Source organism: Galdieria sulphuraria (assembly GCF_000341285.1).
Source record: "Galdieria sulphuraria unplaced genomic scaffold scaf_11, whole genome shotgun sequence".
In the NCBI taxonomy this organism is placed as follows: domain Eukaryota; phylum Rhodophyta; class Bangiophyceae; order Galdieriales; family Galdieriaceae; genus Galdieria; species Galdieria sulphuraria.
Window position 1 is genome coordinate 121,246 of NW_005178464.1, and position 17,659 is coordinate 138,904.

The 17,659-nt window shown below is 39.6% G+C and overlaps 10 protein-coding genes across 10 annotated transcripts; 5 read left to right on the forward strand and 5 right to left on the reverse strand.

Moving 5' to 3' along the window:
• Window positions 1-55: 55 nt before the first annotated feature.
• On the forward strand, window positions 56-3,566 carry Gasu_17510 (phosphatidylinositol 4-kinase). Its single transcript, XM_005707452.1, has 4 exons — window positions 56-2,525; window positions 2,572-2,685; window positions 2,748-3,434; window positions 3,488-3,566. The coding sequence occupies exons 1-4, from the start codon at window positions 61-63 to the stop codon at window positions 3,525-3,527; spliced, it is 3,306 nt and encodes a 1,101-aa protein (XP_005707509.1). The 5' UTR covers window positions 56-60; the 3' UTR covers window positions 3,528-3,566.
• A 4-nt stretch (window positions 3,567-3,570) lies between these two features.
• Gasu_17520 (oxidoreductase, acting on the CH-CH group of donors) lies at window positions 3,571-4,645 on the reverse strand. The gene is made up of 5 exons (XM_005707453.1): window positions 4,479-4,645; window positions 4,280-4,422; window positions 4,183-4,228; window positions 3,923-4,130; window positions 3,571-3,875 (listed from the first exon to the last, which is right to left on the reverse strand). Exons 1-5 carry the CDS (start codon window positions 4,527-4,529, stop codon window positions 3,601-3,603), a joined length of 723 nt encoding a protein of 240 aa, XP_005707510.1. The 5' UTR covers window positions 4,530-4,645; the 3' UTR covers window positions 3,571-3,600.
• Window positions 4,646-4,650: 5 nt separating this feature from the next.
• Gasu_17530 (uncharacterized protein) lies at window positions 4,651-5,925 on the reverse strand. The gene is made up of 2 exons (XM_005707454.1): window positions 5,062-5,925; window positions 4,651-5,007 (listed from the first exon to the last, which is right to left on the reverse strand). Exons 1-2 carry the CDS (start codon window positions 5,874-5,876, stop codon window positions 4,944-4,946), a joined length of 879 nt encoding a protein of 292 aa, XP_005707511.1. The 5' UTR covers window positions 5,877-5,925; the 3' UTR covers window positions 4,651-4,943.
• A 10-nt stretch (window positions 5,926-5,935) lies between these two features.
• Window positions 5,936-7,786, forward strand: Gasu_17540 (uncharacterized protein). The gene is made up of 2 exons (XM_005707455.1): window positions 5,936-6,886; window positions 6,935-7,786. The coding sequence occupies exons 1-2, from the start codon at window positions 5,960-5,962 to the stop codon at window positions 7,577-7,579; spliced, it is 1,572 nt and encodes a 523-aa protein (XP_005707512.1). The 5' UTR covers window positions 5,936-5,959; the 3' UTR covers window positions 7,580-7,786.
• A 9-nt stretch (window positions 7,787-7,795) lies between these two features.
• Window positions 7,796-8,712, forward strand: Gasu_17550 (peptidyl-prolyl cis-trans isomerase C). Its single transcript, XM_005707456.1, has 4 exons — window positions 7,796-7,946; window positions 8,000-8,129; window positions 8,184-8,309; window positions 8,365-8,712. The coding sequence occupies exons 1-4, from the start codon at window positions 7,816-7,818 to the stop codon at window positions 8,620-8,622; spliced, it is 645 nt and encodes a 214-aa protein (XP_005707513.1). The 5' UTR covers window positions 7,796-7,815; the 3' UTR covers window positions 8,623-8,712.
• An 8-nt stretch (window positions 8,713-8,720) lies between these two features.
• Gasu_17560 (aarF domain-containing kinase) lies at window positions 8,721-11,195 on the reverse strand. Its single transcript, XM_005707457.1, has 4 exons — window positions 9,732-11,195; window positions 9,364-9,685; window positions 8,924-9,299; window positions 8,721-8,868 (listed from the first exon to the last, which is right to left on the reverse strand). The coding sequence occupies exons 1-4, from the start codon at window positions 11,165-11,167 to the stop codon at window positions 8,801-8,803; spliced, it is 2,202 nt and encodes a 733-aa protein (XP_005707514.1). The 5' UTR covers window positions 11,168-11,195; the 3' UTR covers window positions 8,721-8,800.
• A 5-nt stretch (window positions 11,196-11,200) lies between these two features.
• Gasu_17570 (uncharacterized protein) lies at window positions 11,201-14,305 on the reverse strand. Its single transcript, XM_005707458.1, has 5 exons — window positions 14,156-14,305; window positions 13,925-14,098; window positions 13,686-13,873; window positions 13,478-13,637; window positions 11,201-13,417 (listed from the first exon to the last, which is right to left on the reverse strand). The coding sequence occupies exons 1-5, from the start codon at window positions 14,294-14,296 to the stop codon at window positions 11,261-11,263; spliced, it is 2,820 nt and encodes a 939-aa protein (XP_005707515.1). The 5' UTR covers window positions 14,297-14,305; the 3' UTR covers window positions 11,201-11,260.
• A 460-nt stretch (window positions 14,306-14,765) lies between these two features.
• On the forward strand, window positions 14,766-15,606 carry Gasu_17580 (uncharacterized protein). The gene is made up of 3 exons (XM_005707459.1): window positions 14,766-15,018; window positions 15,072-15,289; window positions 15,342-15,606. The coding sequence occupies exons 1-3, from the start codon at window positions 14,956-14,958 to the stop codon at window positions 15,469-15,471; spliced, it is 411 nt and encodes a 136-aa protein (XP_005707516.1). The 5' UTR covers window positions 14,766-14,955; the 3' UTR covers window positions 15,472-15,606.
• Window positions 15,607-15,620: 14 nt separating this feature from the next.
• Gasu_17590 (uncharacterized protein) lies at window positions 15,621-16,775 on the reverse strand. Its single transcript, XM_005707460.1, has one exon. It carries the CDS (start codon window positions 16,755-16,757, stop codon window positions 15,720-15,722), a length of 1,038 nt encoding a protein of 345 aa, XP_005707517.1. The 5' UTR covers window positions 16,758-16,775; the 3' UTR covers window positions 15,621-15,719.
• A 140-nt stretch (window positions 16,776-16,915) lies between these two features.
• Window positions 16,916-17,656, forward strand: Gasu_17600 (uncharacterized protein). Its single transcript, XM_005707461.1, has 2 exons — window positions 16,916-17,461; window positions 17,511-17,656. Exons 1-2 carry the CDS (start codon window positions 17,059-17,061, stop codon window positions 17,624-17,626), a joined length of 519 nt encoding a protein of 172 aa, XP_005707518.1. The 5' UTR covers window positions 16,916-17,058; the 3' UTR covers window positions 17,627-17,656.
• The last annotated feature ends 3 nt before the right edge of the window (window positions 17,657-17,659 follow it).

Consider the following 17,659-nt stretch of genomic DNA (forward strand, 5'->3'; position numbering starts at 1 on the left):
AGGAAAGCTATGTTTTATTTCAAGGAGACTGGATTGGTCAAAATTAGATAAGTGTGAGATATGGCAACAGCGGAGGCGCAGCCTGTTGACGTTAACCGAACCAGTGAGAACTTGTACAACTCGAGCGATGAAGAACAAGCAGAACAAGGTCAAACGTTGTTAGCATGTCTCATTTGTGGCTGTACTAATGGCTCGGGGCAAACAAATGGCAGAAGTGGCGGAATAAGAAGGAGAAGAGAAGCTTCAGCTGTTGACTTGAGTTCTTGGGCCGAACCGCGCAGCTCCAGAGGCGTATTTTCCTTGGAAGACGCTCTAGCTCCAGTTGTTAAAGCATACAAGAATTTTATTGAAAAAGTAGGGGGTGATGTTACACTTGTGGCATCAAGTTTCGACTCTGAAAGTGAGGATTCGGACACCGAACATCGCTCGAGAGGTCAAGACAGTGGAGATATTCAAGCAGTTACTCGCGAAGAGTTCCAAATGGAAACTCACAAGGAGACAACAGAGAACCAAAACATCAAAGTTTCCGATAAAACTGGTGAGGCCGTCCAGTCGTCTGCGAACGAAACTTCTGGAGCCATCGCGCTATCTCCAAGGAGAGCTGCTGCTAAGATTGAACAAGAACGACGTTCTAAAAGGTTTCAGAGACATTCAGAGGTTGAAAGGCAACTTAGCGAGACCGATCCTCAAACAGCACTAAAATACAGGCTCAAGGCACTATTTCGACGTGTTGCCCACCCAAAGGACACCTACTTAAACTCTTCCGGATCCGCTGGAGGTCAAATCGTAGATGGAGAGTTTCTTCTTTTAGCCAAAGTTTATGTTGTGCAATGTGAGGAAGAGGAACTTGACTCATTTGCTAGGAATGATCCAGCAAGCTTAAAGCATTTGCTTCCTTTTTTGTTAAATTCACTTCTTTATGGCACATATGACATTCAACGAGAATATTTGCAGCAGCCATCAGAATTAACCCGCACTACTTCTCGATTTGGTTCTGCAGAGAAAGATTCTACTCGAAATAGCAGAAAAGAATTTGCAAGTTTGAATCACTTGCGACATGAGATGCGGTTTTTGCAAGAAGCGAGACTCTTGAAGCTTATCTCTAACTATAATGTTACAGACTCTTATCGAGGTGCCTTTCGATTACATGGGAAAGTAAGAAGACAGCGGTTGAAGGAAGCACGCGAAAGAGCCGCAGCACGCAAAGCTCAACTAGAAGATGGTACAGGATCATTTGGATCAACTACTTTATCTGGAACAATTTTTGGAGAACGAGGATACATGGATAGTTTGGAGCCTTTCGTTCTAAAGCAGTGTATGCGCAGTGTAGAGTTTGCACTACACTGCTTTTGGTATTTCCAGTCCTCTTTAGTAACAGGACCAGAGGAACTTTACAGCAGAACTTTGAGATTGTTACTTTCTGTAGAGGCTGCTGTCGTTCATCATCAAATTCCATATAATATATTCTTGCAAGAATCGAATGGAGAGATTTTGGAGCCATCCATGACTCATGCTTCTGGTGTTTCTAGTCAAGAGAATAACCTTAACCATTGGAATATGCCTCCAAGTTCATCAGGGATTAGGAATTCTTTAGACTTGCATGAGAATTCTGTACGTGAATGGTGGAATTCCAGGATGGAGAGAAGCAGCATGTTTCATGCAGAAATTGACTTTATCAAAGGATTGACAGATATTTCTGCCCAGTTGCGGAAGATTCCGAGAGAATCCAGGCAGGAGGCATTGAGAAAGGAACTAGAAAAGCTAAATGCTTTCCTTCCCAGGAATGTCGCCATTCCTACAGAGAATCGTATGCATAGAATATTACGTGTAGTACCAGAGTATTCAGTTGCCTTGTCTACCAAGGAGAGATGTCCTTTTTTACTTGTATATGAAATGGAAGATCTTAGTTCAGAAGGAGTTTCTTCACCCAGGAAGACACATCGTGAGGAGGAGTCTTCTTCACATGAGCTATGGTCTGTGGAAGAAGAGTTTGGTCGTCAAAGTGAAGGTGATGAAAGGGATAGTGATGAGATCAATTTTACGAAGAAATTTGCCATTACAAAACGTTTGGGAAGAGAAAGTTCGCATCAAATGAGACGAACGGAAAGAGCAGCAATGAAAAAGGAGGCAGTTGCACTGGCTGCAGGAGGTGCTTTTGAGAATGAACCCAATCGTCCTGAAGAGTCTTTCAATTTTCAACCCAATGTAAATACAGATGTCGTTTTGTCTCGGGAACGCTCAGAGCTTGGAGAGGGAACGAACGATGTAACAATAGCGCAGATCACTTTCAACAATACAGAGGAACCAAATAGAACCGTACAAAACGAATCGGGTTGGACAGGTATGGTAGAGGTCGATTTACAGGATCCTACTGGACAGAACAATCAAGTCTCCAACACTCAAAGCTTTAAAAGTAATTTGACGTGTTCTCCAAGCGAAGGACAGTTGAGTGGAAGGAGAGAAGATGCACCCGATTCTAATACACACGCAGCATTTGGGGAACCTTTTGCAGAGAAGGAGAAAAGGTCAGTATAGAAAAACTATGCAATGCGAGTCTCATTTTCGAGTTAGGTTGAAGGATACTTCCCCTTTCAGTTATCTTAGAAGGTGGCGTTTGGGCTCTTGTATAGTGAAAGCTCATGACCAACTTCGACAGGAAATGTTTGCCACACGTTTGATTGCCGAGTAAGCTTCTCCATTTAGTATAATAACCATATATATATCTGTTAAATGATGTTATTGAATAGGTTTGCTCGTATTTATGCTGCTTCTGGTTTACCCTTGTGGCTTCGTCCTTATAATATAATAGCAACATCTTCAGACTCAGGAATCATTGAAACTGTTCGGGATTCAACTTCATTAGATAGTATCAAAAGAAATACTCCGAATTTCACGACGTTGGCTGATTTCTTTCATCGGAAATTTGGAGAACGAGGATCACCTCGTCAAAAAATGGCCCTTCGGAATTTCGTAGAGTCTATGGCAGGATATTCTGTGGTTCAGTATTTATTGCAAATCAAAGATCGTCATAATGGTAATATTCTGATAGACTCAGAAGGTCACATCATCCATATTGACTTTGGCTTTCTTTTGAGTAACTCACCTGGGGGTAATTTTGAATTTGAAAAGTCACCGTTTAAACTATCAGCCGAACTCGTTCAAGTGATGGGCGGCGTTCATTCTGCAGCGTTTAGACAATTTCGCAAGTTATGTGTACAGGGATATGTGGAATGTTGTCATCATAGAGACAAAATTGTATTAATGGTTGATATGTTTTATTCGGGAAATGAAAACTTGCCATGTTTTACTTCTGGTCGTGATGCAGTTATCGAGAACTTGAGAAAACGTTTTATGCCTGGACACACTCGTCTTCAACGAGCACAACGGATGATGAGACTGATCGACGAAAGTATTGATAACTGGCATACAAGATGGTATAGTGTACACACAATCCTGAGTTTCTTTAAATGATATTTGTTTTTCATAGGTATGATAGATATCAAAGATTATTTACTGGAATCCATTAATGTATCGATATGCTGTTGAAACGATGAATGTTATGAATCATATAAAATTTGTATGGGGATCAAAGAGCATTATTCAGTTGCCTATCCAACGATTCCAGCGCTCGACTATCTGCGGTGGCAGCGGTATGAGAATACTGGTCCTCTTTTTGTATAATTGATATTCCAATAGAGAACCATATTTGCTATCCGCACTCTTTTCTAATAGTGGTATGCCACTCACTGTAATCAACAACCAAGTAATCAACAATGGAGAGCTCAATGCGATGAAACGGTGGAAAGTTGTCAATCCATTCCAAGCCAATGAATAGATTCCATACCATACCAACAATTCTCCAAAATAGTTGGGATCTACGATCGATGAGTACACATTTGATGAATATCTTTGACCCACTTACGTCTCGAATATCTCCATAAACCCCAGTCGCACCATCGTTCTGGATTCCTTTGCTTAAAATATTGCTTTTGAAAATCGGCAATCGTTTCACACAAGAATCCAATCGCAAATATTGTGTACCCGCAGTAATCCAATCTTCCCACTGGTCTTATTTGACTGTTCATATTGCACAAGACAGCAGGCAACGATACAACGAAAGCCCACAATCCCTACAAACTCCATTTTGATAACAAATACATAAGATATGGTTTCTCTACCCACTTGTAAAGTCCAAAAGCCCATCAACTTGAATATATTATCACGGAAACTATCAAACTCAGTTAAAACGTTGGAACGAGTCACATATATTTACATATACCTATCTAAACGTCGATCTTCGCCGAATACGAACCATATACGATATCCCAGATATAGAGCAAGTCTAGCACTCCATAAAACCAGCAAGGAAGTGATCCATTTCTGTCTAGTTGAAAAGGAAGAATATCCCATATAGGACCACAACTATACAAACACAAGATTGATGACATAGTCTTTGGTTGCAAAGAAAGCCAACGTACTGCTAGAACTGCAAAATTGGAAGCACCAGCAAAGTCTGTCAACTTGTCCATTCAAAATACAGCAGTTGGAAGAAAGAACATGAGTTGGTAGCCAGCAGTTAGCAGTGCTGCTTTACAAATAGGACTGGATTGTATAAACTCGAAAGCCATGCGACTCCACCGAGGCGACTGACCGGTGTGTTTTTTCTGGTTGGTAGAAAAGTGTCCAAGACCGTGCACTATCTGGTAGTATGTTGGTCGTGTCTTGAAGCAACCTTTTTCTCGAGAAAGTCCAGTAACAATATGTGTTCTCGTTGTTGATAGTTTGTGACTAGTATATAATGAATCCAAGTTTGAACTACAAGGAATCCATATGAGGCGTTTCCATATCCATAATCGTCTGATAGTTGTGGTGCGTAACGATCCCGAAAACAATGATAATATGGATGTGACCATTTGTGAGGCCAATAGAAATTTTTCCCCCTTTTAATCCAAATATAACAAAGTAACCAACTTTTTCAATGATTTCGTTTCTTTTACTGCTTCCAACCTAAAAATACAAAAATGAATAAAATTGAAAACTTGCAACATAAAACAAACATACAAAACATCGCTATCATGAAACACAAAAGATATCAACTGCTGACATTTACTAATGATACTCGAATTGCACAATCTTGAAGATACATCTAAAGGAAGATTATCGTTATGTGGCATCTCAATCACTTGAGTAACATGTTTCAGCAACTCTTGTGCCTCTTTAGGTTGTTTACTTCGACTCTGAGGCAAAATGACTGTCAACAAATGAGGCTTCTCTGCTCTCAAAGCACCTCGAATGGCTGCTGAATTGGTACCTCCACCACCTGAAGTATAGATATGATTACCTATAAGAACATTGGCATAGGTTAACAGCTCTACAATCTGCTGATGTAATAAAGAACAGTGTCTGGTTCCCAAAATAGCTATATTGGAAGGACCGTCCTTTTGGATCGAACTCAATTCTTGTAAAACGGTATCGAAGGAAATCTTAGTGGTTTGACTAAACTGAGACTGTTTCTTTTCTTCCACTTCTCCTGAAGAAGTAGACTGTGCAGTACCAACCAAACGAAGATGTTCTCGTGCAACGTTTTCAACATTTCCCAAACAAAGCCATTTGTGAACAAAGTGAGTTCCTTCCATTTCATCCCTTTCGGAGAATTCAACCCAGCTACACTTCACCCAAAAGCATCGTGTTTTTCTACATCTACCAAATACCCGACAGTGTGATGAACCGAAACGTACGAAATCACGAAACCTATGTTCGATATGGTGCTTTTGTAAACAACTTGATGCAGAAATAAATGCTACTGTAGTAACATGACGAGTAGTAATACCTAAACTTGTTTCTATTTTCGTTTCTTGACAAATAGAATTTTTCATATGGAACAATGGACTACGACTTGCCCAACTAATTGTATTCCTCCACTCCAATCTTAATAATAAGCTTTTTGAGGATGGCGTTCATGTTTACAACAACAATCACTTGTGCTGTCAAGTCAGTTGAAAACTCAATTCAAGGAACAAAGAGAGCTACTCAGTGTTTTTGCAAAAAGAAGACTCTCCAACAACGTGCTTTGAAACAGTTTTTCACAAAAAAAGAGCGCCAAAGACAACGCAAGTTTCCTACTTGTATAGATAGCAGCATATCGAGTTTCGATCCTTCCATCAAGGAGGCCTTAAACACTTTCATTTCTCAAAAGAGGAAAGAAGATGTACCTTCTTCCTATGCCAGATTTACAGCGGCAGACTTTGCCGTTGCTTCTGGCATCTCCGTTGACAACGCAACTAAGCAGTTGTTGCGCATTGCCAGTGAAGTGGAAGGTGCTTTGGATGTGTCTGAACAAGGAGAAATATTGTATAGAATACCAGTCAACTTTGAAGCTATCTTACAGCGAAAGTCGATGTTGAATAGCTTGCAAAAGTTGTGGCAGCCTGTCTGGTCTGCGTTGTTTTATTTGGTACGCATATCGTTTGGAATATTCCTACTTGTTTCGTTGTTGATCGTATTGGGAGCTATCATATTTGTAAATAGTTTGAATTCACGACAAAATGAAGATAATCGTTCTTCTTCATTTCATTCTCCTCGCTTCTATATTGGACCCAGTATTTCCGATCTATTTTACTTTTTTCGAGGTCCTTCCTACTATAACTATCATTATTATCAGTATGAAACTGATAATACTCCAAGTGAAAATGGAAAGAGAAGAACAAAAGAAAACCAAAGTCAAAAAGATGGACCTAAAGGTTTTCTTGAAGCGGCATATTCCTTCTTATTTGGAGATGGAGATCCCAATGCTGATTTTGAAACGAGGAAATGGAAAGCAGTGGCTTTTGTCATTCGAGCGAACGACTGCGTAGTAACAGCTGAACAGTTAGCACCCTATTTGTTGGTATGTCATTGTTCTTTTGAATATAGTTGAAAATAATATTGTCTGTAGTGTAGTCATGATCAGGCTACATCGGATGAAAATTCCATTCTTGTGAATGAGTCTTTTATGATACCTGCACTTGTTCGTTTTGGTGGTATTCCTCAAGTATTAGAAAATGGTGAAATAATATATGTATTTCCTGAACTACGAAAGACAGCCAAAAATGTACAAATCATCTCAAAGTTACCTTCGTTTCCTGTGGAGAAGGAGATTCCATTTTCTCGAGCTTCCAGTACAGACTTATGGATGGTTGCCTTGATAGCTTCTCTCAATCTCGTGGGTTCTTTGACTTTAGGAAATATGTTCTCTTCACCACAAGTCGTGTCGTCAGTTTCCAGAGAATTGGGGTTTTCAGTTGGTTTTCTTACAACAGCATTCCAAGGCTTACTCTCTTATGCCATTGCATTCTTGCTCGTGCCATTAGCTCGTTGGTTATATATTCGTCGTATCAATCGACAAAGAAGGAAGCGCAATTCTATAAGAGAAAAAGCTTTTCGTCTACTTGAAAATATGCCCGACTATCTTCGAACCAAAGTACAAGCAGCCAGAAACAAAGCTTTAGGTTTAGAATACGTTGGAAAGGATCCCATCATCTATGCTTCGGATAAAGACTTGGCGGAACAGATTCCTCACTTCCCATCATTAGATGACTAAAAGGACGGAAAATATGGGATGGAGCATTCTTTCATGTCTTTGGATGAGTGCGTGCGATGAGATCGATGGTTTCGTTTATTTCGTGTTGTCTATTACGACGAGCAACGTGTACTCAACTCTTTGGTAAACAAGCAGTGGGGTTAGTGAAATGGAATAAATCCATCCCAGTTTGCAGTTGGAAACTTGTCCCTCATACCCTTTTTGCAAAGCGTAAAGCGAAAACTCCATCACTGCGTATGTCAACGTTGGAGCCCACTGGTTCGCACAACATTGTCCGAGCGAGGCATATTCTCGTAGAAACCGAAGGCATGGCGGATACTTTATTAGAACAGTTGAAAAATGGTCAACACTTTGCTGAATTGGCCAAGTAAGTGGTGTTTCTCTAGGGTTTCTCGCTGTGTTGTTGATGACTTGTGATAGAGCTGTTTCTCGTTGTCCTAGTAAGGAACGGGGTGGTGAACTTGGTTGGTTTCGTCGTGGTACTATGGTGGCTTCTTTTGAAGACGCTTGTTTTCAAGGCAAACCGGATCAGTTGATAAAAATACAAACAGTAAGACTACGATGATATGATATGGTTTCGCTTGTGTGGTTCATAATCAGTTAGGAATATGGTTGGCACGTGATTCAAGTACAAGGGCAAGCTATAGAACCTGGAAGTATCACAGTGGAAGATTTTGCAAAGATATATCCGCATCAGATAAGCCACGTCCAACTGGTGGATGTACGTGAGGTGAGTGTTTTCCTTATCGTCGCTCTACTTGCACAAACTTAAACTTCTATATTAGCAAAATGAATTGGAATTGGCACGACTCGACCACTTCTTTCATTTGCCATTGGGAGAATATGAAAAGTGGGCGGAACAAGTGGAGTCTGGAGAGTTGTTGGACAAGGAGAAAGAAACTATCGTTATGTGCCATCACGGAATACGCTCTGCACAAATGTGTTCCTACTTGGCACAACAAGGGTTCTTAAAAGTCCGCAATCTAATCGGTGGAATTGACGCGTATGCTCACCAAGTGGATCCCAGCATTGGTGTTTATTGATTCCTTTTCACTATATCTGATAATAAATCCCACAACCTTTGATTGTTTTTTTCTATCCATCTACCAGCCAATATACGACATGCCCTTTGTGCCTCGTACCATAAATAAAACCACGAACGAAAGGATGACGAACTGACCATATGTTGAAATAAATATACAACTAACCACTCTTCCACTGTCATGGCTTTTGGCATCTTTTCATGATCAGCTTTCCTGTTTCTCTTCGTTTGAATCCAATGCCATAATCTTGCAAGTCTTTCACGACTGGGACGTTCCCTTGGTCTGGGAATGAAACCCATACTTATTACAGAGGCACTATTTCCAATGACCAGTTGCAAATCATCCAATATATCTGCCATTTCTTCTGCCAAACCATCTCTTAAAAATGCAGCTCGTTCAGATAGCAAAAAGTCCACAATTTTTTCAAAAAATAGACGAGATATGATAACTTGTTTGCCATCAATAAGAACTGGAAGATATTGATCAACAGTAACTGGACTCCCTTCCTCCGCTTTCGTTTCTAAATGATGATCGCCCTTATTTGAAAACTCTACAATTTGCCATAATCTTTTCCATCGTATTTTACCTGTTCGACTATCCAACAATATATCCCGTAGAGCTTGCGGTGGAAGACTATACGAATCCGATAAAAGTCTTTGAAGAATAAATGGATATGCCTAAACATAGTAAATACGGTGGTGTGACTCATGCGAGATTCCATTTTCATTAGCAACAACCAACCTGTTCCACAATATGAAAACTGGGATCATTTTGTAATGCTAATCCTTCCAACATTGTCAAACAACGAATGACGAGCGCAAACTTGGGCGGAATTCGAATCGGATACGATCTTGCTACAACTCCCAAATTTTGTGCAAGACGAGAAAAATTGAGTTTAGATAATCGACCATCAGGGGATGCATCCTTAAACGCCAATTCCATAGCTTCGATGATTCCTTTCTCATTGACTTGAAAAGGTAAGAATCCTAAAATGACAAACTCTTCAATCAAACCATCAAAGTCCTTGTTCACAAAGTCTATAATTGCTTTGATCAGATGCCAACTGAAAGAAATGATTATTCACAAACTATGTATTTTTGGATACCTACCGAGTATTCTTGTCTAAATATCGCACCATGCCATAGTCGACATAAGCCAAACAATTATCCGGAGTTCTCAACAAGTTGCCAGCATGAGGATCAGCATGATAAAATCCAACATCCAACAACTGATGTAGTGAAAACTCTACACCTGTTTTCATCAAAGTTTTGGAATAACTACCCCATGGCGGTTTCTCGCCGTCGATCCATTCCAAAGCTATTAAATAGTGTGTTGTAAAATATACATCAGGAATACGTATACCAGGATAATTTTTATAGAGCATACGAAACTGCAAACAATTTTCTCCTTCATGTTGATAATCCATTTCTTCGAAAATTTGTTGCGCATATTCATCTAAAATTCCAACCAAATCCGAACGTAAACGAAATTGGCGTTGGACTATTCCAGCAATGAAACGCAATACATATAAATCTAACGGAATATCAAATATGAGACCTGGTCTCTGTACTTTTAATGCAATCTTTTCATATTGACCATCTTCTCTTTGATATAAACCTTGATAAACCTGAATATCGTTCAACCATCGGGATATAAAACATGCCAACATTCTTACTTGTCCAAGTGAAGCTGAAGCAACTGGTTCAACAGATATTTGTGATAATCGCTTCTCCCATAGGGTGCCCTTTACTTCGACTGTTATGAGTCGTCTTGCCCAATCGGAAGGAAAAGGATCCACCTTATCCACCAATTTTTCAAGTTCCTTTATCCACACAGGCCCTACAACATCCGGTCTATTGCTAAGTGCTTGTGCAACCTTGATAAAAGTAGGACCCATGTTCATCACCAACTGTACCAACTCTCGAGCTCTCCAAGACAAATGGGTCGTGCTTCGACCCGGTAGTATTCGATCCCATAATAGTTTTATATACCACTGAAGAAGAGGTATACCAACGCTTGCTAAACGAGCTGCCGCTAACCAAGGTCTTCTATCATAATAGGAGATTATCTCTTCTTTATCGTAAGTAAGAAAAGCTTTTCGACCAAAATATCTCCATAGAGACAACAAGTAACGCACATCTTGCTTGAAAAGTTGCATTCCAGAAAGTCTATAGTCATACAAGCCCATGGCATAAGCTATTCCTCTGTCCAGTACTTGTAGCGTTGTTCGTTCTGGGTGTAAACTACGGCGCATATCTTCCTGTTTGTCTCCAATATGTTCAGGAATTAAGGAATCGAAACTTTCGATGGTTTCAGTATTTGCCAAAGTCAACTGGACAGGTGAGCGTAGAGCGTTTAAGTTGCAGAGTTGATAGCGAGTGGAAAGTCGACTAAACCCTGGACACTTGTACTTATACCATCTCAAGTAATAACTATCTCTGTTTATCCATTTATACTTGGTTTTATTATCCTTTCCAACAGGCGCCAAACACGATGGACAATACAACAGACCTGAGCGGCTGCTTCTCTTCCTATTCCAAATCATCCGAGTCTACTTACTACTAATCTCTTTGGGCCAATCAAAATCCATATTTGAGTAGCCATTTTGTTACACTTATGATGGCCTTATTCTTGTTCGTCAAGTAGCTCCCAATTGGTTTTGTAAACTTTGAAGATTTTTCAATCCATAAGACCCAAGTTTCTCTCTCCCAAACATATTGTTTAAATTGTCTACAAAGAATTCGATGTCTGCAACTATTCTCTTCCTTCCGGTTGCTCCCATTGACTTCAGTCCCTCATATATGTTGGTTAACTTCTCACCATAAGACGAAATAATACGAATAGATAAGTCATTCCATTCTCGTTCCATACCCACCGAGTTGAAAATCCGATCAAGAATAAACAATTCTCTAACTAAAGACTGAATATAGGGACTGGGAATTTCCCACTGTTCTAATAACTGTGTGTTATTCCATGGCATAGACTCCACTGTCTTTTGATGATATACCATTCGTTCATTCATAATAGAAACAAGTTTTGCAAGTATTTGACCTTGATGATCTCTCAATTCTCTTTGGGCCTTTTGAAATTCTGAAAGAGTATGCTGATCAACCATCACAAAAGTGGACAAAGCACTAAGCAACATATCCATATATTGTGACAACAAATGGATGCTTTGATATGCAACTGCCAAATGCTTGGCGCTTATGGACTTTAGACCTGCAGTCTGAATGGCACCAGCAGCTAGCACCATTTGGTTCGTAAGCTGATTGACCATGCGGACCATTTGTACCAACTTTTGAATAATTTCTCTATCAATGAAACCACGAGGAAAATATGCTACACACTGTACATATAAATATAATATCTTGATCAAAAATATGTTGCTCTTCGTTATAGGAAAACAACGAGAATTCCCCAGTCTTAACAAAACAGGCTTCTCATGATTTGTCGCTTTCAGAACGCTCCACATCATTTGCTGTTCATCAGTATTACTCGATATTTCTTCATAAACTTCTTTCTCAGAGTTTCCAGACTCAGTTTCCTCCAGCTGGATAAAATCCTTTCGAGGAGGTTCGTTATGCACGGATTCTTGTCGTCCATTCATCAGATGACGTGATGCAAAGGAACTATCAAGATGAGTCTTCAATGGAATCTTCCGAGTCTCTTCTAAACAGGATACAACAACATCAGGAATGAATTCTACGGCACTCCATCGTTCTTCTTTCAAAAAACATTCCATTGCCTTGTAAGCAACATTATGAATAGTTTGAAAGTATGATCGACAACTATCCAACATGAATGTGCGCAAACCGCCGACTGTGCTAGGTGAAACTTCAAATATACTACAGAGTTGTTGTGATATCTTCTCCAACTGTCTACATATCAATGCAAACTGTTGAAGAGATATTAAATGATCTTCTACCCATGTGTTCTTTCTAAAGTCATTGTCTATTTGCTGAGCAGTATTCGACAGTATCAGTGAACAAGCTTCATATAGTCTCTCCGAAATATTCTCACAAAATCGAACTTTCATTTGTTTCCAAGAAGCTTCCGTAAACTCATTCACAAAATGAAAGGCCTCGTCATGTCCGTTTGAATCGATGAATGTGGAATGTGTCGTTAGATAATAAACAAGCCCAAGTACCAAAGCAACTCGGTGCACATGCCACTTACAACTTGTTAAAAAGCTTTCAACAAGTTCCCTCTTCGTTTCCAAATCAGTAATATTACTTGCTTGTTCACCAATATGTGAAGTACTCTCCAAAAAGAGATCAAAATATCGGTCCACAAAATACTTCACGAGATACTGCAATTTGCCAAAACGAAATGCCGCCATAATGAGAGAATTCAATACACTCTGCGAAGCTGCTGTCGATAGAGAATGAACATCTTGTTTCACACAATCTTCCCACGACAAGTCTACAGGTATCTCCTCTGTAGTCCATTCATCAATCAACTCATCTAGACAAGAAACAAAATCTTGTCGCATAACTTGAATGGTATCATCCAAAGTTTTCTCCAATTGCTTCTCAACGCAGTCGAGGCAGCGAATATTTCCAAATTTATCACGACGAATATTTCTCAGTTGCTCAATAGCTTGCATAGCTCCCAAGTAATCAGAAGAACCAAGAAGCAGACTGACATGGTTTGGTGCCTCCATCATCTCTGCAATATGTTCCAACTTCTCCAACACTAACTTTCCAAGTTTGAGAGCTTGAAATGTTTGGTGAATATCGTTCATCTTATCGAAAAACAAATCGTTCACTTGTTCAAGTTGCGAACGAATATTTCCCTAATAAAACATACTATGAATAAAAGAAAGACTATTATGAAATAGGGTGTTGCCACATACAACTTGTCTAGTTACAGAAGCAAGTGTCTCTTGCACTTGTCCAACTTCCGTAATAGACTCTTTGAAGGCTTCTTTCTTCTCCAAAATATTTGCTGTCAACAGGCTCTGCACTTGTGTTAAGTGTTCAGTCAATTCCTCCTTCTTCTTCAACAAAGCTTCACTATTATGAAATAAGATCCTGCCTATTGACAATGTAGTAGAGACCAACCTGCTTAATTCACCTTCCTCTTCCATGACATTTAAAACGTCTCGTAAACAAAAGCGTTGTTCAGAGTACAGTCTAGGAATCGAGCTGTCTTCCAGTGTTTTCACGCCAACACTAGTGCTCTCTGAAAGCTTCAAATTTTCTAAATACCGATGGAGTTCTGCTTGTTTCTCTCCCTTGGCTAACATTTCCTACGTAATAACTTCGTTCCCATTAGAAGGAAACCGAAGCTGTCTGCTTACCTTATCTATTGCAGTCCACTTGTTAGCTCTGTCGAACATATAACCAGAAACTGGCAAGAACGGGAATGCTTCTTCTGCTCCGGAGGGGTCTTGGGTCACTTCACATATATTTTGTAAACAGTCGTCTCGCAACATAGCTTCCAAACGAGCAACGAATTCTCGAGGGGCACCATCCTTGTTATCAAACATAGTGAACTCAAGTTGATCATATATATGAGAAACTAAACTTACTACTGCATTTGGAAGTGGCCTTCGTTTGAAAGAAGACATACTACGAGTTCTGGAAGTTGCTACCTGTACTACGTCGTCAATACCAACACTGACGAGGTTACAATAAAAACTCACTTTTTCAGAAGTATGTAATCTCTGCATCTTTCACCTTTCGTGACTATAGTAGATTAATTGTATATGTCAGTCTAGCAGTAGCTTTGAGGATCCATGTCTATTAACGAGTGCTACTACACACAAACACATATGCAAAGTAATCCATTTCATTCTTCAATTGACTGATCGATCACGGACTCAGGGGAATTCCGCACCCTCATTAAACTGAAAGATGAAAAGGCACTAAGAAATATGTTTATCTCAGTATTGTAATTATGAATATAATCTTCTTGACACAAGTTGTGCTTATTAACATTGTAAGCAACGTGAATACATCTTAGAGGCATAAAGATAGTATTTCCTTGTTGGCATAATATTTTCTCATATCCACTTGTGATATGTTTTATAAAAATAGGAACAAGCAATGGCACAAGCCTGTCCCTTTTTCATTCTAGTAGAAAAACTATCCTTACAATGACTGAATTCATTCTCCAACTATTCTCCTCTCATGTGGAATCTAAACCTAATTTAAATTTATTTTCCCTTTGGCAAACGTGTCTGCTATCTCATTTTGCTTTCCGGAGCTTAAAAATAACATTTCGAATAGGGCCTTGTTCTGGTTTGTTTTCCGAATACACGCTGAAGCCAACTCCATTATTTTCATGATACTTTACTTTGTTAAGTAGCCTTTGGAGCTTGTTATAACGATGCAATTGTTTTCCAGTATTCTTGCTTGCCGTGTGATAAGGTTGGCTTGTTGGTTATCCATAGTAAGTAGTTTTTTGCATTCTCTTCTTTCTTTACGAAACTCTTCGATACCCAGTTAACCACCGCATTTCGACGAAGAAGAAGTTCACGATTGTTCCCTAAAACCAAATCTCTGAAGAGAAAGTATAGCAAGTTGATAGAACGGTTAGACCTCGTAGCTCCTGAGAAGAGTCCAACTAGTTGCTCCAAAGAAAGTTGTGTTATTTGTTTAGAGTCTTTAGAAAACGCCCATTATAAGGTTCGCACAGTACCGTGTGGTCATACTTTTCATAGGTAAGCTTTTAATATCACCAAAAAGTTTCCTTCGTTGAAAACAACGTTGTAGTGTATGTTTGGACAACTGGCTGATTCACGTTTTCTCCATGGCGGTAAAGCCACAGTCGCTATTGGATATATCTTGGTCACCACCTGTTTTGTCGTGTCCAATATGTAAACAAAATATTCCGATCGTTTGAGATAAAGGTTTTCTTTATTATTTTTCAAAACGACAAAGAATGTTGAATAGAGAAAGGCGTATGAGTCAACGTGGTCGAGCTCAAGTATGTACAGAACTTGTGTATCATACATATGTCGGCTCTCAATACACAATTTTCAAGTCTCTTTTCATGTTCAAAAAAAAAGGAATACATAAACAACCAACTGTCCAAAAAAAACAGTTATCCTCTTCGTCAACGCAGTTGCTGTTGAATGGTCTACAAAACAACTAGTCTAGTGTTATTTCTTTATGAGCTGTAGTCCAAACTTGGTCATTTTCGGGTGGTAAATTTTCAGTAGGAAATATATGCACGCTCAAGTCATTGAATGCTTCGTACAAAGGTGAGAACTGCGCATTCGAGCATTTCAACTCCTTCATCCACCTACTTGCAAGACCCAAATAAGAATCCACGTCAACCATGCTCCCAAACGTTTGGTAAAATGAAAAGCTGTTTCCCAGAATAATAACTTTATGCAGCCTATTCCGAGTCCAATTCTCTTTCAATACTGTATTGTAAAGAGAACGACCACAATGTGGCATAAAAAATAACTTACAAAAATCCTCCTCCATAACAACAGAAATGGGTTTCAACCTTTCACAACTCACATGCTTGCTTGAAAGTTGAAAAGTGGGTTCAGCTTGAACAAACCCTAAAAGTGTGCACAATTCTATATCTACTGCACTCATAACAGGATCATAAACTGATGAGCAACTATACCATGAGCCACAGTGGTCAGTCTTTACATTCGCTACACAGCACTCTTGCAAAAGTTTCGCGAGTGCCAACTGATATCTGGATATAGCAGAATTTTCAAAACTTCCTAGACCATAACATATCAGCTTTCCAACACGTTTCCGAGAATAGGCTTGTTGCTCCACAGAAGATTTCCAATACCCAAAGACATTAGAAGGACCATCTAAACAGACAAGACCATGAGAGAATAATAACTTTAAAAGTTCATGCCACCATTTAGAGTCTTGTACTTGTTCCTTCAACCTTGAAACTTCGCAAAGCAGCTCTCTAACAACGTCAGAATAATCTGAACGCTCCAAGTTTCCAAAGGGACTAGAAACGGTGTCGTGATCAACTTCCTGAAGTCTAAGCTCTGTAGAATCTCTATCATTCTTCTTGAAATTCGCATCTGACGGGCACACTATCGCACTACCTCGCGAACTCTCAGAATGCCTACTCGATGAGACATTTTTTCTTCTTCTTTGTCGCATAACCACTGTCCAACAGGAGGCACTATCTTTCTCACAGTTCATAATAGTTGAAACAAATATCTTGGTTGTTACGTCATATCCATAGGAACCTGTCCTTCCAACCGCATTTTCTACCTATTCGTGGTTCATTTGAAAATGGAATTTTGGCCAAATTCTCCAGAAGCATTCTTCCCTTTCCCCCAGCCACCTCTCAGAATGAGGGTGCGCCACTACAATTTGCGCGGGATTTTTGGGAAAGCGCCACCTCTCCCCTTATGAAAAATAGAATTGAAGCCAAACCGCCCGTGGCATTTTTCTTGGAAGCCTAGTTACTGCGAACAAATAGCTTCTTTTGTTTTCATTCATGAGTGACAGCGTCTCTATTAGAGAGAAAGGAAGCGTTTCAACCTTGTTTTCTTTGGGGTTTAAAACGGTTAGAAGACCTCGCACAAGAGACTCTGAAGAGTGGACCCTCTCAGGGGAAGACCAACCGAAAAGAAGGAAATGTGTCCAAGTTTCTAGTTATCCGAGTGATCGTCTTTTGAAAACCAAAAATTTAGATGAACCAAGAAACTTGTATCAACCGGATCACCGTATGGAACCTTTTTCACTCGCCAAAGATTGTAGAGAGGAAGCAAGAGAAGTTCCGGAATCTTTCTACAAAACACCAGAAAAACAAATGATTACCAGCAGAATTGAAACAATTCCACCCACTCCAAGAAAGCAGTTCCATAGTGAAATTCCCAACTTTTTGAAAGACAGGCCAGGTAGAGTTTTCTTTTGTCCTTGTTGAACTTTTTTAAGACTCTTTTGTAGGTCCTCCTTCGAGAGTTGGTGCTTGTGCTTGTTGTGGAAGAGTGACCAAGCTAAGAAACTCGATGCCTATATGCTTGCGTTTAGATTGCGCCCTTCATCATGCGCAAATAGACTAGAAGTGTATATAGTACTAGTTCTATTGTATATGT